The sequence below is a fragment of the Camelina sativa genome, chromosome 2 (assembly GCF_030686135.1).
Source record: "Camelina sativa cultivar CO46 ecotype springtype chromosome 2, ASM3068613v1".
Lineage (NCBI taxonomy): Eukaryota > Viridiplantae > Streptophyta > Magnoliopsida > Brassicales > Brassicaceae > Camelina > Camelina sativa.
In genome coordinates this window covers 17,451,158-17,466,228 of record NC_141881.1, presented here as the reverse complement: position 1 = coordinate 17,466,228, position 15,071 = coordinate 17,451,158, and the positions used below count along the sequence as shown (strand labels likewise).

Here is a 15,071-nt window from a genome sequence, read left to right as displayed (position 1 = left end):
AATAACAAAACTAAAAAACTGTTATATGTAATATATTTATAATATATATGTTATCATATCATTACTCTTTATATATATATATATATAAAATATAAAGAGTAAAAATTAAATATTTTTACAAATATCAAATAAACAATCAATATGTTTTATTTGGTATATATGTAAAAAAACCGTATTTAAAATTTATACACTTCATCCCGATAAATAAGACATACTAATTTAAATAAATGCACGCTATCAGTTAAATATCTTACTTAGTATTTAATAAAAAAAATATTTGTATAATAAAGAAAAAAGTTATATTAATTTTTGCTTTTTATATTTTTTATATATTATATTCTAAAACGTTAATATATATATATGTAAAGTAATGATATGATAACATATATATAGATATAAATACACTACATATAACCTTTATTAATTTTGTTATTTTAATCGATTTTTATATATAAATATATCTTTGTTTGATAATATTTTGAAATGTGATTGTGGTTCAATGCTTTTAGTTTTAAAGGTAGCCTGTTCCACTCCTGCTTGATGCAAAACTTTTGTGTTTTAATCTTCTAATTAAAACGACATCGTTTTGGCTTAATAGATGTTCTAACGGAAGTCAACTCCGTTATCGCCGTTTAACTGAAAATTTAACGTTGTGCTCCAAATGGCTTATTCAACGAAAGTTACCTATTTTTTTGAAAAATCAACAAAAACTTGGTGATTTAAATGACATTTTAGAAGTTCATGATTTTTTTGGCCACAATTTGAAAGTTCGTGATTTTTTTGACATTTTTCCCATATTTACATGCATGATGCATGCATGCATATACATTGGATACATTAGTTTTGTTTTCTTCTGGCCATCACCCTAGTCCAAGTTTTTCTGAAATTTCTTAATCATTTTTTTTTCTTTTCTCAATCATTTCTTGAGTTTGCCAAGTGTTTAAATTCCTCATTATTTCTTCATGTTGCATATTTTACTTTCTATAATTTCAATTTCCCTTCAGGAATTTTATTGCTAATTCAAAACCCAAACAAAACAAGTTACTAACATATCGTTATTATATAGCTCGACTGTTATACGTTGGAGTGCGTAACTTTGTGCATACGATTACTTTTCCTACTACGTTTGCTGGATATTATTTTGTAACTTTGTGCAAAACTTGTCGTTACAATGATATTATATGTATATCATATATTGTTCATTACTCTGATAACAAATGGTTGTTGGGAGTAACAATACTATTCTTTTTTTATCTGCTAGATAGAAATGAATGAATTATGGATGGAAATCGAACTTGAAGGAGGTAATATTAACACCATGCCTCCAAAACTTTGACCACTAAACCATCATTGATTAAATGTTTTCTTGAGTAACAAAACTTTGAAAACACTTGATTAGCTCACTCTCTTTAACTTTGGTAAAAGTATAAGTTTCTACTACTTTCTGTGAAATATACACCAAAAATGGGCTTTCCAATTTGTCGACTCTCTTATCAGAATTTGATGTCAAGTCGGCATGATAAAACATCAAGAACATGGTCTCATGTAGTGGAAAGAAAAAATATTTGATAGTAATAGAATCGTTGAAAATTCTACAATCGTCAACCTAATTCAAAAGGAATATGAAACGAAAAACCGTGATTGGCTCCAAGCTTGGTTGAAAAATCAAAAGGCAAAATCTATGAAGGAGATTAATTGCCCACTAAAAGCCTCTTCTGTTATTGGCACACGCTTCTTGATTCTTGTCGTTATAGTTATAAAGTTCTTGTAGAGACTTTATTTATTTACTAGAACTCGGTGTGGTATAATATATATCGTATATACATACATATATATATATATATATATTTATTTATATTTATATTTTTGTACCACGGATTGAAAATGTTTTATAAATTTGTGGTTTCGAATGGTTGCCTCTTACATATAAAAACAAACTTAATATGCGATAAATTATTATTTGTTCTGAAAATTGAGTGGTCTACTCTGCTTAATTACAACATCTATTCAAAACTTATATTTATGTTTCTACGAATTTGCATATTAATATTTTTAAAGTTTTGTCCAATAAAAAGAAAAAGTATATTTTAAAAGAAAAAATAGTTAAATTTTAGTAGAAAGAATGACTTAAAATTTAAGAATAACAATTGAAATATTCATATTATTAGGAATCAAGAAAAAAAAAATGATAAGTACTCGTGGTGGACCTTGTAACCTTAGTTAGATCCGGGAAACTACTGAGGAGAGCCACTGATAGTGTATCAATAATTATTCTCCCACCCATCACAGAAAAAAAAAGTTAATTTAGTTTATCACTCTCAGTAAATTATAATCAAATAAGCCCCTACCTCTACAGTAGTCAACGTTCAGGGATTATAAGCATATCCAAATTTTAAAAATTTAAAATCCCGATCTGAGCAATTGATATTAATCAATCTTAAAGAAACACGACATAAAATAAATTTTTCCATCTTATGCGAACTTGCGATGGTGCAGAATCCTGACGATTGTTTGGCATTCTTTAATTTTCTAGATGATTTCAGGTTGTTCAAAACTTCTTTCCTTTTTTATACTGTCTAGGATTCTACATGCATTAAATCTAAAGGCGGCTTGTCTCGCACGAACTGTGAAATCTTTTCTATTAGGAACTACATTTGTAAACTCTTCTTTTTCGGTTTGGGCAAAAAAAAATATACTTCTTCCCTTCTGGTTTTAAAAGATGTTTTTCAAAAGTATTTCTTTATCCTATTTGATATTTGCAAATTTTAACGTAACTTATTTTGTAACCATTTGTATTATACAATCTTTTAAAAATTAGTTATTTTTTATAAATATAATGATAAAATGATATTTAAATACTTAAAATACAAAAAAATATAACATATCTTATACAGTACAACTTCTTTTACTGTATAAGATATGTTATATTTTTGTATTTTAATATAATTATTTTATAGTATGATTTATTAATCTATGTGTTCTTAGCTAATACATTTTTTTCCTTCATTGTTGGGGTTCAATACCAAATGAGTAATCAATACATTAATTAAAGAGACAGACAATAATGAAAGTGAGAGAAAAAGAGTGTGCAAAAATGAACCCGATAATAAAGGACAAAGTATAGGAAATAATAAAAAAGAGAGACAAAAGGATTAGGTGTTGAATGTGGTGTGTCTATTTAAGTGGAGAAGAGAGTCCTTCACACTCCATACATTACATACTACCTTTGGTGGCCTCCTCTTCCTATTTCATCATAAATAAATTATAAGAAAAAGAGGAGCCCATAGATGGAGAAGAAGAAGACCATGTTCGTTGAACAGGGTATCACGGATCACGAGATTGGTAATACTAACAAAAACTTCGACGATGATGGCCGCGAGAAAAGAACTGGTAAACTCATTTATTTTATTTTTGCCGACTCACCGTTATTTTCTAGCTCTTACCACCTAATATATACGGTATGAATATGATACAACATGAACACATAGATAGCGTATATTTGAGTTTTAAGACGTCAAGCAACTTTAGAAGCAAACATGAAACATTAATAAAATAAAACAAAAAGAAAATTATTTGTGATTTTGAGTTTTTACGTTGTAGAAATATTTTATTATTTTATTATAAATTATTTAGAGATTGTGAAATTGAATGTTTCTCTTACGTCTTAGTGCAAACATAAACGCAAAAATATGTGTTTCGCAAAATACCTAAATAACTTAAGAGTTTTGTGTGGTTGATGAATTGAATAGGGACATGGATGACGGGGAGTGCACACATTATAACCGCGGTGATAGGGTCGGGAGTGTTGTCGTTGGCTTGGGCAATCGCACAGCTCGGATGGGTGGCAGGACCCGCCGTGCTAATGGCTTTTTCGTTCATAACATATTTTACATCAACTATGCTTGCCGATTGTTATCGTTCCCCTGACCCTGTTACCGGCAAACGCAACTACACCTACATGGAAGTTGTCCGATCCTACTTAGGTCATTTTCTCCATCTCTCTTTTTTTTGTTTGGTGCTTTGTATCTTCTTATACGGTTCAAACGACCGAACAACCGTTTATGACTTTTTTAAATGCTGAAATATCTCGTCACTTCTATTTTTTTCCAATATCTTAAGAGCTTTAATGATAATCAATATTAAGTTTTATGAATTCTAGTTCAAACTCGATCTGTAAATACTAAAAGTTTACATTTCAATATATTTCCATGACATATATTTTATATATAAACACATTTAAAGTTTGTCTTAAACTTGGCATGTTTGGATTCTACCATCCCATCCCATGTGAAGTGATCATTCATTATTTCAACATCATAGTTTCTTGGAGTCTTCTCTTTGTCATCACTCCACTTATTATTCTATTCCTTCTTCTAAAAATATCGAAATATACTCTCCCCATCTATCGATTCTCAATTTTTTATTTATTTATCTTCCTCTCTCTTACTTAACATTTAACATTTTTATTAAGAATTTGTACAAAGAAAAAGAAATGATACTGTGGTTCAGATACGGAAGATCTAAGAGCTTAGCAATTTTTTTGGATTAAGACCTCTTGGAAAGTGTCGTGTTGTGGTCGGTCAGATTTCAACTCTCTTGTATAAAAGCCTCGTCAACTTGACTTCCTGTGACAGTTTTTGTTTATTAGAGTAATATTTTCAAGAATTGATGATATGTATATATAACAACGATATTTTGTAGATAGAATACTGATGTTAAAAATAAATAGGAGGAAGAAAAGTGCAATTATGCGGATTGGCTCAATACGGGAATCTGATTGGAATAACAATTGGCTACACAATCACAGCTTCGATAAGCATGGTGTAAGCTTCTTTTTATATATATATATATATATATATATATATATATATATATATATATATATATATATATAATTACTTTTTCTCTTTTCTTCCTTCAATTATTTCTCAAATACTCAAAGTCAATTTTAGCAACCTCGTCTTTTTCTTGACTTACTTAAAATCAAGCATGTTTATTAGTAACTTGACAAGACAAAGTATTTCATGATTTTATTTATTATTCTACCTTTAAAGACAAATTCCTATGATATAGGTAGAGTTATGCTATACAAAATTCCAAAACTCTTTTTTTTTTTGGTTGTATATTTGATGCAAATGGGGTAACATGAATATTTTTGAATTGTTTAAAAAATAGAAGAAAGAAAACAACATGGTAATAAATTTAATGATTTACTGAAACAGGGCGGTGAAGCGGTCGAATTGCTTCCACAAAAATGGGCATAAAGTGAAATGTGCCACTTCAAACACTCCCTTTATGATCGTATTTGCAATCATCCAAATTATTCTTAGCCAAATCCCAAATTTCCACAACCTCTCTTGGCTCTCCATCCTAGCGGCTGTAATGTCCTTTTGCTACGCCTCCATTGGCATTGGTCTCTCCATCGCCAAAGCGGCTGGTAAACAAGATATATACATTCTTATGTACTTATAGTAATTTAAACTTTTGAAAGAGTGTTCAATCCTAATGGTTTTCAAGAAAAAAATTATAAAGGTGGCGGTGAGCACGTAAGAACGGCACTGACAGGAGTTACGGTCGGGGTTGATGTATCGGATTCCGAGAAAGTATGGAGAACGTTCCAAGCGATTGGAGACATCGCATTTGCCTATGCATACTCAACTGTACTCATTGAAATACAGGCAAGTAGTCACTATTAATGTCCTACTGCTGGTTTTATGTTGAGGCTTGACTTATTGATAGTAGGAGTTAGGGAGACAGCAACAAGAGAGAGTCCAAATGAATTGAATTGTGTGCCGTTTGGCCGCAAAGTAAACATCACTGCATGGACCTACCCATTAAATAGGAAGAAAGTTATTAGAAATAAGTCTTCGTAGTGAAAGTTTAAAACAATTCTTCACCACCATCCAAGAATCATGTTTTTTTCTAACTCTACTTAGAGCATGTCGAGTCAGAAGTTCTCACAAATAAGAACTTTTTGAAAGATTCATTAAATACATGTCAATGTATGATTGTTTAAAATTTAATAAATATTTAGTTAATATATAATTATTAAAATATTATATATGAGACTATGAGAGTTTTATCTACTATAGATGCTCTTATATATATATATATATATATATATAATTCTGAATAGCAATTGTTACGGATTTAATTGATTGGAGTTTAAACAACAACATTTTTAAAAGCAATTCATATTTATTTTCTTATATACATTAGTTGAATTATATTTGAGAGACTAGTGTAATTTTTGATGTAACTAAGGATTTCTGAAATTTTCATGAATACGTCTTAATTAATTTTAAATATTCATTTTACTAGAGAAATGATATGAATGGAAAAGATGGATAGTTTTTACTATTTATTATATAAACTTAAATTTTAGTATATATCATTCAGCTTGTTTAAATCTTATTATAATTTATAAAAATTCTATCCAAACAACCATTTGATTTACAATATGATAAAGTTTAAGTTTACTGACAAGAGCCTTACATTTTTTTTTTCAGCGACAAGAGCCTTACATATAGAGATAATTAACTTCTATGAAAACTCACTGTAACGGAAACATATAAATATATAGATTAATAACCCTAGTTTCTCGAATATATTTATTAAAACATATGTGACTAGTAATCAAGATATTCACTAATTAAACAAAATATTATCTTGAATAAACATCTCCTAAATTTCATGTACTTCCATTTTGAGGGATACGCTTTTTTTTTTTTTTTTTGGTTTTTTTTGAAATGAGCTACACCTTTGTTTGACCTTATATACGATCACATTCCGATAATACACTCAAAAACGAAAAGAAAGAGTTCCAGTGTAATTTAATTAGCTTCTTTTTTAAATGTGTTTTTTAGCTCTACTAATTAAACTATGTAACTTTCTAAATGCGGCAGGACACCCTGAAAGTAGGTCCACCATCAGAGAACAAAGCCATGAAAAGAGCAAGCCTCGTGGGTGTTTCCACAACGACCTTCTTCTACATGTTATGCGGATGTGTTGGTTATGCTGCCTTTGGAAATGATGCGCCCGGGAATTTTCTAACCGGCTTTGGTTTCTATGAGCCATTCTGGCTAATTGACTTTGCCAATGTTTGCATAGCAGTGCATCTTGTTGGTGCTTACCAGGTCTTTTGTCAGCCCATTTTTCAGTTCGTAGAGAGCCAGAGCGCAAAACGTTGGCCAGATAACAAGTTCATCACAAGAGAATACAAAGTCCATGTCCCTTGCTGTGGTGAATTTAGTATCAACTTGTTCAGATTGGTTTGGAGGACTTCATATGTTGTTGTCACCGCGGTTGTAGCCATGATCTTCCCTTTCTTCAACGATTTCTTGGGTCTTATTGGAGCAGCTTCCTTCTGGCCTTTAACAGTTTACTTTCCCATTGAGATGCACATTGCTCAGAAGAAGATAAATAAGTTCTCTTTCACTTGGACTTGGCTAAAAATCTTGAGCTGGGCTTGTTTCATCGTCTCACTCGTTGCTGCAGCCGGATCTGTGCAAGGACTCATAACAAGTCTCAAGGATTTCAAGCCTTTCCAAGCTCCCTAATGAAATCTGTGTTCTCACCAAAACGTCTCAAAGAACACAACTTCCATGCACTCTCTTCTCTTTAATAAAAGTGTCTATTTCTTTGTAATTTATTGGTGTTTTATCACATAGCAAAATGTTGTACTTGTACTTGCTTGTTTGAAAAAATTCTATCAGCAATTAGCCCCATTTCCTTTTTTTTGGTCCTTAGCAAAAGGAAAATGGAAAGCATATAACAAGCTAAAACACAACACAAACTAAGGAATAGCCAATTTACATGCTTAAAGGATTGGATCTTATCTACCAAGGTTACAAAACAACAATTTTTAAATAAGAACTAGAAAAATATAAAACACGCTTGTAGTGGGTTCAATATTTTGTTAAAATGTTAAACACCAGTCACCAGTGATGTGATCATTATAGATTTATAGTCACGTAGGGCTTATTTGTGATCATATCAATTGTAGCCTTGTGTCTACGTAGTGAAACTTTTTTTTTTTTTTTTTTTGAATGAATGTAAAACTATATGGGGAATTGGCAGAAATAACATAAAAAAAATTTATAATTTACTGGGTGACTACTCTAACCATAAGGAGTTAATATACTCTATATATTATATAATATATATCCTTATACCCTTATCCATAACTTTTCCACCTTTACCTCCTTTCACCTTCACCACCTCAACCTCCTTTCAGCACCACCACCTGCACCTCTTTTACTATCACCTTAGGGTTCACAAAGTACTATCCCTTAGGATTTAGTTTTCCAACAGCCATCACCACCGCCGGCCACCGGCCGTAACCTCCGGCGACCGCCGTTCATTTTCGACCGGCGAATTCCAGTGAACTCCGGCCATCTCCGACCGCCGGCGAATTCCAACCTCCGGCGAACTCCGGCCATCTCCGGCGAACTCCGGCCATCTCTGACCTCTGGTGAACACCTCCGGCGAACTCTGACCGCCGGCCTCCGACATCCGGCGAACTCCGGCCGCCGGCCTCTGGCCTCCGGCACCACCAGCCACCACCTACCAAATAAATAGAACACTAAAATAGTAATTCTATCTATCCCTCCTCCTACTTTTCTAATTTTGTCAATTAATATGCTATATTCTTAATTAATTTTGTGAATATGGTTATTCAGCAAATTGACCCAAACTATATTCAAACCAAAAAAATACGTTGTTCATTTACAAAGTTTCCAACAGTAGACTGAATTTTTGAGAGAAATTAAAACAGAAAATCAGTAACGGGTAGCTAGCCATTGAGCAAAAACATCCTCAAGTCGAGAGTCCCCTGTAGGCAGGGTGCATAACCGATTACGAATTACTCTATCCAGCAGAGCAGAGAGCTGAGTATGCGGTGTGGAGGCTTCACCATGACGGCGACCATTACGTTCGCGCCGAAGTGAATGAATGACCACCTGAAAAACATATCTGACGAGAAACCGAGTAGCAGGGGGAAGAGCAGAGCCCGAGAGGAGGGATACAACATCTCCAAAGTGATGGGTGTAGTGCGACTGCAGGAGGAGGCCTGCTAAATTCTCCCAAACAGAGGAAGAGTAAGAGCAAGAGAAGAACAAGTGGTCACGGGTTTCCCACAGATCATTACAGAGAACACACCGTGGAGAAACTCCCACTGTCCAACCATTCATGCGATCTCCGGTAGTTAACCTATTAAGCACAGCTAGCCAAGAGACAAAAGCAAATTTAGGAGTTGAGTGGGGGAACCAAACTGTTCCATACCATTGCTGTTGTTGTCCCGCTGAGCGAATCAAAGACCAAGTGATCTTAGAGGAAAACCGTGGGGAAAACTTGTTCTGCTTCCCTCGCCAAAGAACAATATCTGGCTTTTCTTCCCGGTGTCTAGCACGAACCCTGTCTAATTCCTCCTCAGTCTTATTCAACAGGACCACACGGTGATGTCGTCGCCGATGCTGAAGAGCCTCAGCGACTGTGGCAGAGAGGGGGATTCCGAGGTCTATCACACCACGAGAACCAAAAATCTCATGAAGAGGACCAAGAGCACACCAGTGATCAAACCAAAAGGAGGTCTGAAACTTTCAAATAATAATAATGAGTGAGGACCTCATGAATCGAGTACTGAAACTTTCAACTCTGTCAATCTGTCATCATGATCATTTCGTTAAAACTTTGTGAATGTATGTGTGCTAGATCTTACAGAACTAAAGACGAATTTATTTTCTTATGATTCTTATCCTTCGGCAATAAGTTAGACAAAAAATTTAGTGATAAAATTATGTAGTGCAATAACCATCTTAACGTTCATATTACTGTCTCCTAATGTGACTACCTTCAATAACATCAGCACTAAACGTTAAACTTGTTCATAAATATGTATTGAAAATTGATTTTTTGGTCGCTAGAAGGGATCAATGTGGGGAATGGCCCAAATCTAAGCGCTTGGATCCCATTTGGACCACTCATTAAACAATTGGGACAAGATAGCCTCGTCTACTGGGACTTCCCATTTACCTACGAGTTGTTGCTGCTTGTGGCCCTCAAGAATGGAAGCTCCATATGCCAAGAACAAATCTGCTTCTTCACCTACAAATCTGCCTAAACAACTCATTACTAGTATACTTGGACTGTTGATGGTGAAGAAAACTTCTTCTCCTCCAGCTTAACATGGGAACTATAGGAAGCATTTTGGTCGCGGGGGTGTACAGATTGCAACTTATACTATTGTCTTTTCTCTATATATGATGAAAGCAAAGACCACCTGCTCTTTCGTTGTGATTACAACGTATTGATTTGGCAATCGCTGAAGAATAGTCTTCGAATTAATTAAAAGATCCATGTGACCCCTTTATTTTTGTTTTCTATTTTTGGCAAGAACACACAAATAGATATGGTTGACATTTTGTAGAACCAAAATATCCATTTTCTAATGATCTGTACTGTACATTCATATCATAATATATAAAATAAACGTTGAATTTGACCCTCATTATTATTTGAATGCGCACCTAGCTAGGTTGGCTAAACGAATTTGAATATTATGGTCAGACCAATGAACATATAAGGGGAAATGGAGTACAAAAATATATGAAAAATATAGTGTTTGGCAACTTGTTTGAAATTGAACAAAAAGAATAATTAAGTTACTACAACAACTTATAATATGACTAATAAGAAACATCGGTCAAAAATATGATTAAGAAATAGAATTACAAGCGTAGAAACTAGAAAGTCAAATGTCAACTTTCAAAGCTATAGTTCTCAATTAAGTGTTAAGTAAGTACACTCGTAAACCCTTAAAAATTAATTAAATCCTATCACGATCGTATAACTAATGTTCAATTGCACTATAAGAGCATCTCCAACCTATTTTTCTAATTTTTCTTTTAAAATAGAATAATTTTTGGAAATGGACTTTTCTCCAACTTTACTCTATTTTAAAGTATAAAAATAGAGATCCTTAAATTTTAGTGTAAAATGGAAATGAATGTCTCCAAATATAGAGAAAAAAAAATAAAGATTTCTATTTTTGAGATAAAAATAGAGATTGGTTGGAGCAAAATTAACTTCAAACTCCATTTTGTAGATAGAAATAAAGATGGGTTAGAGATGGTCCAAGGGCAAGTTCATAACGCACCAAAAAAAGAGAGCTAACAGTTTACATAAGCCTTACATTGTCGGTGATTCTTGGTAAGGGATGAAATGTTTTTTTTGTACACCAAGAGTTTGGTGAGGAAAAAGAAGATTGGGGATTTTGATAGGCTCATCGATGGTGTTTGTTTGATCATCTGTGACTCCGCAAAGCATTATCTGTGGGAGTTAAATAAAGTTTGGAAGGTGCAGAAGTTATGTCACACTGTAAAGTTGTACAAAACCCATGTTAGTTAAATCGTTACGCAGTGAATTTCTCATTTCTAAAATTTTTATTAGGATAACGCGTGGAATAAAAAAAATGAGTTAAGCAAGGTAATTCATTACTGCAGCATTTACATTAAGCTATTAGAATTATTGTGAAAAAAAAAACAGAATAATTTCTCACAACTAAATACCTTGTGGAAAAAAATATAAATGGGATAATTGTTAACAAACAAATAGAATTGTATAAAAATTTTGTCAAAAATTATAAACAATGTAAAAATAATTTTTAGTAGATTAATTATATTTTTGTTTTCAAAAATGTGTATTTACTCAAGTGTTTAACGGTCCACCTTTGCGATTTTTTTTACTGGAGTTCGACTTTTCAAATTGCATTATCCGTTGTAATAAAAATTGACTATGCGTCAGACCTTGTTAATAAAAAATATTAAAAAATTTCTATTTTGTTTTTTTTTACTAATTATATTTTGGCATATTTTGTGTTTTTTTTCCTAGTTTTGCCTCTTAACATTTACACAAGCACGAGAACTAGTTCTACTAGTAAATAAATAGAGCAAGCTGTTTTGTTCGGGTACGTAGTACATATTTTGATATTTCCGGACACCTGATGTATATATAAGAAATATATATTTCACTTTCTCAGCAATGTATTTATGCAAGCTCAAAACACCGATAAGTACTGATATAATGACGATGTTCTCCTCTTATAAAGTTTGTTGATATGTAGTAAAATATTTGGAGATGCTCTCTATTATATATAAAAAGTATAAGTTATTGGGAAAACTTAACAGTTCTTATATTGCGGCCGTCTATGCCTTTGTCCCACATGTTACAAATAAATCTTAAAGAAGAATTTTTCATATATCTATTCATCTATAAAAACAACATCCATTATCTCTTTAGTCTTTACACATAACTCCAATAAGTGACTCTTTTTTTCATTCAGCACATCACAAACAAAAAGTACGAAGTCTCGATTCTTTTCTTTCTCTGAATCTCTCTTTGTGCGTCACTCTGCATCAATGGATGACAAAGCAAGAAGCTTAAAGATCAACAAGAACATGGAGGATTTTTCGAACGTGGAAGAAGAAATGGACCTAAGGAGAGGTCCATGGACCGTTGAGGAAGATTTAGAGCTCATCAATTACATCGCTAATCATGGTGAAGGTCGATGGAACTCTCTAGCTCGTGGTGCCGGTATGATACACTAACATCTACGTACACATATGCACACTTAGATTAAGATAGGTATGACGCGCGGTTGTGCATGAATGTGCTCCTAGGGTGAGAAAATTATAATAACAAACCTATACACAAGTTGCATAACTTAATTAAACTTATACTTATCTTTTGTTCAATTCTTGTCATGTTTTCTATCTCCATATGTGTCTTTGTTTTTTGTCTTCGTAACACTCTTTTTATTTATTTATAAATTTCAATAAATGGATTTTGCCTTCTATCCACAAACGAAAAGAACTCTTCTATCTTGGGGATAAAACAAAATAAATGTAAAGCTTTTATGTTTATTCCTCTCATTATTCGGACTCAAATATTACATCTCTATGGATATGGATTCAATTATTTAACCCTCTACGTTTTGAATAGAAAGTACTATATTCGTGTTGAAATAAAATGAAGATAAGTAATTATAATATAATGGTAAACATTTATATGGGGAATTCACCAAAAAAAAAAAAACATCTATATGGGGAAAGCACTATCCCAATGGAAGAAAGTTTGCTGGAGACAAAGACCCTTTTAGAGAATTTGCCTCATAGCAACGGTCCCAATTATTTCTGGAGTAATTTTGATAACTTACCAAATATCATGAGTTTCTTGCGTATGAAATCATCACACAGACCTCGGTGGCTGTACAGTATACGTGTACACGATGATGTCTAAATAATAATAATAACTTCCAATATGGAACAGGACTCAAAAGGACCGGCAAAAGCTGCAGACTTCGGTGGCTGAACTATCTCCGACCAGATGTCCGCCGTGGAAACATAACTCTTGAAGAACAACTCTTGATTCTTGAACTACACTCCCGTTGGGGCAATAGGTACATATTTTAATCATTTTTTTTGGTTGTAGTATAAAATTTTAGACCAGACAATAAGTAACGTTAGATTTACACAAGTCGTCAATGTACACTTTATTTTTCTACAATCACAAAGATGGCCAGTTATTGTATTTACATCTATACATTTTATTTTTGTGTTACCAACTTTAGTTATTAATACATTTCGTTTTCTTATGATTTACAGATGGTCTAAGATTGCACAATATTTACCAGGGAGAACAGACAACGAGATCAAAAACTATTGGAGAACACGTGTTCAAAAGCATGCGAAACAGCTTAGGTGCGACGTGAACAGTCAACAGTTTAAAGACACCATGAAGTATCTGTGGATGCCTCGGCTCGTAGAACGGATCCAAGCCACCTCCACGAGGTCTGTTTCCACGTCATCTTGCGTCACCACCTCTTCAGATCACTTCGTGATCAACAACAACAGTACCAACATGGAGCATTCCGGTTTGATGAGTAACCCTAATGGTCACATCTTCACGTCGGAATCGGATCATTCCAACGTGGCAGTATCCCCTTCATCAGATTTGACGGAGTGTCATCCACAAATGTCATCACAGAATTATTTGGATAATAAAAGTGGTTTATTAGGAGATTTTACGAATGGGATGATACCTAATTACTGGGACAGTTTCTGGAACATTGGATATGATGAAGACCTCTGGCTCTTACAACAACAACAACAAGGTGTCCTCGGCAATGGAAGCTTCTGAAAAGACAGAAGAAGCTACTAAAAAGTCATAAAAACAACAAAAGTAAAAGGAGAAAAACAAAGCTTCTAATTAGGGAGCTGGCAAAAAAAAAAAAAAAAGCTTCTAAATTAGGGTGTGAAAGGAATTTGTTATAATATATTTGAAGGTTTTTTTTTTTTCTTTTTCTTTTTGTAGTAAGTTCGATTGATATTTTGGAATTGTGATACTATTTTTTGTGCTGATAATTTCCAAAACAATTCAGAGTCCAATTAATAACCAAATATTTTATTATATTTTTGTAGTTTTCGGAATGATATACTCCCTCCATTTCATAATATAAAATGTTTTAGAGGTTTTTCTTTGTTTCATAATATAGGATGTTTTCAATTTCTAGGTAACTTTTAGATTTTTTTATTATTTATTTTATGTAGTCTTGTTTATAATTGGTTGAATTTTTTTAAAGTGCTTATATCTTATTCTGCGTGCTTTCACTCAAAAGATCTTATATTTTAAAATGGAAAGAGTATAATTTTATTCGAAAGATGACATTTGACACTAAAATATAAATTTTCTACTTGGAAGCATATAAACACACTACTTTTTATATTTTATGATATTGTCAAAGCAACCATGTGTAATTGGTTCCACGTCCATGTTTCATACACTTAATTAACCCAATATATATGTCATACAAGCCGACAAACAATACACATTAACGTACATATGTAAATGACTTTGGCATGATAAAACGAAAAAAAAAAAAGGATAATCCGATTCATGATGCTTTTAGGAAACATGTCTATGGGACCTGTATATGGGAAAAAGGGAACCCAAGTGTGTGAAAGGCTTTGGGTTTAAAAGTAGACAATCCAAAAAAACTATCATTTTTAATTTTT

At 32.8% G+C, this 15,071-nt stretch overlaps 3 protein-coding genes across 3 annotated transcripts; 2 read left to right on the top strand and 1 right to left on the bottom strand.

Moving 5' to 3' along the window:
- Nucleotides 1-3,014: 3,014 nt before the first annotated feature.
- Nucleotides 3,015-7,727, top strand: LOC104724083 (amino acid permease 6). The gene is made up of 6 exons (XM_010442531.3): nucleotides 3,015-3,390; nucleotides 3,750-3,983; nucleotides 4,730-4,823; nucleotides 5,223-5,437; nucleotides 5,533-5,678; nucleotides 6,906-7,727. Exons 1-6 carry the CDS (start codon nucleotides 3,288-3,290, stop codon nucleotides 7,557-7,559), a joined length of 1,446 nt encoding a protein of 481 aa, XP_010440833.1. The 5' UTR covers nucleotides 3,015-3,287; the 3' UTR covers nucleotides 7,560-7,727.
- Nucleotides 7,728-8,359: 632 nt separating this feature from the next.
- Nucleotides 8,360-10,129, bottom strand: LOC147948785 (uncharacterized). The gene is made up of 3 exons (XM_087468520.1): nucleotides 10,033-10,129; nucleotides 8,789-9,517; nucleotides 8,360-8,565 (listed from the first exon to the last, which is right to left on the bottom strand). The coding sequence occupies exons 1-3, from the start codon at nucleotides 10,127-10,129 to the stop codon at nucleotides 8,360-8,362; spliced, it is 1,032 nt and encodes a 343-aa protein (XP_087324646.1).
- Nucleotides 10,130-12,302: 2,173 nt separating this feature from the next.
- Nucleotides 12,303-14,466, top strand: LOC104724074 (transcription factor MYB78-like). The gene is made up of 3 exons (XM_087477302.1): nucleotides 12,303-12,591; nucleotides 13,327-13,456; nucleotides 13,662-14,466. The coding sequence occupies exons 1-3, from the start codon at nucleotides 12,417-12,419 to the stop codon at nucleotides 14,194-14,196; spliced, it is 840 nt and encodes a 279-aa protein (XP_087333428.1). The 5' UTR covers nucleotides 12,303-12,416; the 3' UTR covers nucleotides 14,197-14,466.
- The last annotated feature ends 605 nt before the right edge of the window (nucleotides 14,467-15,071 follow it).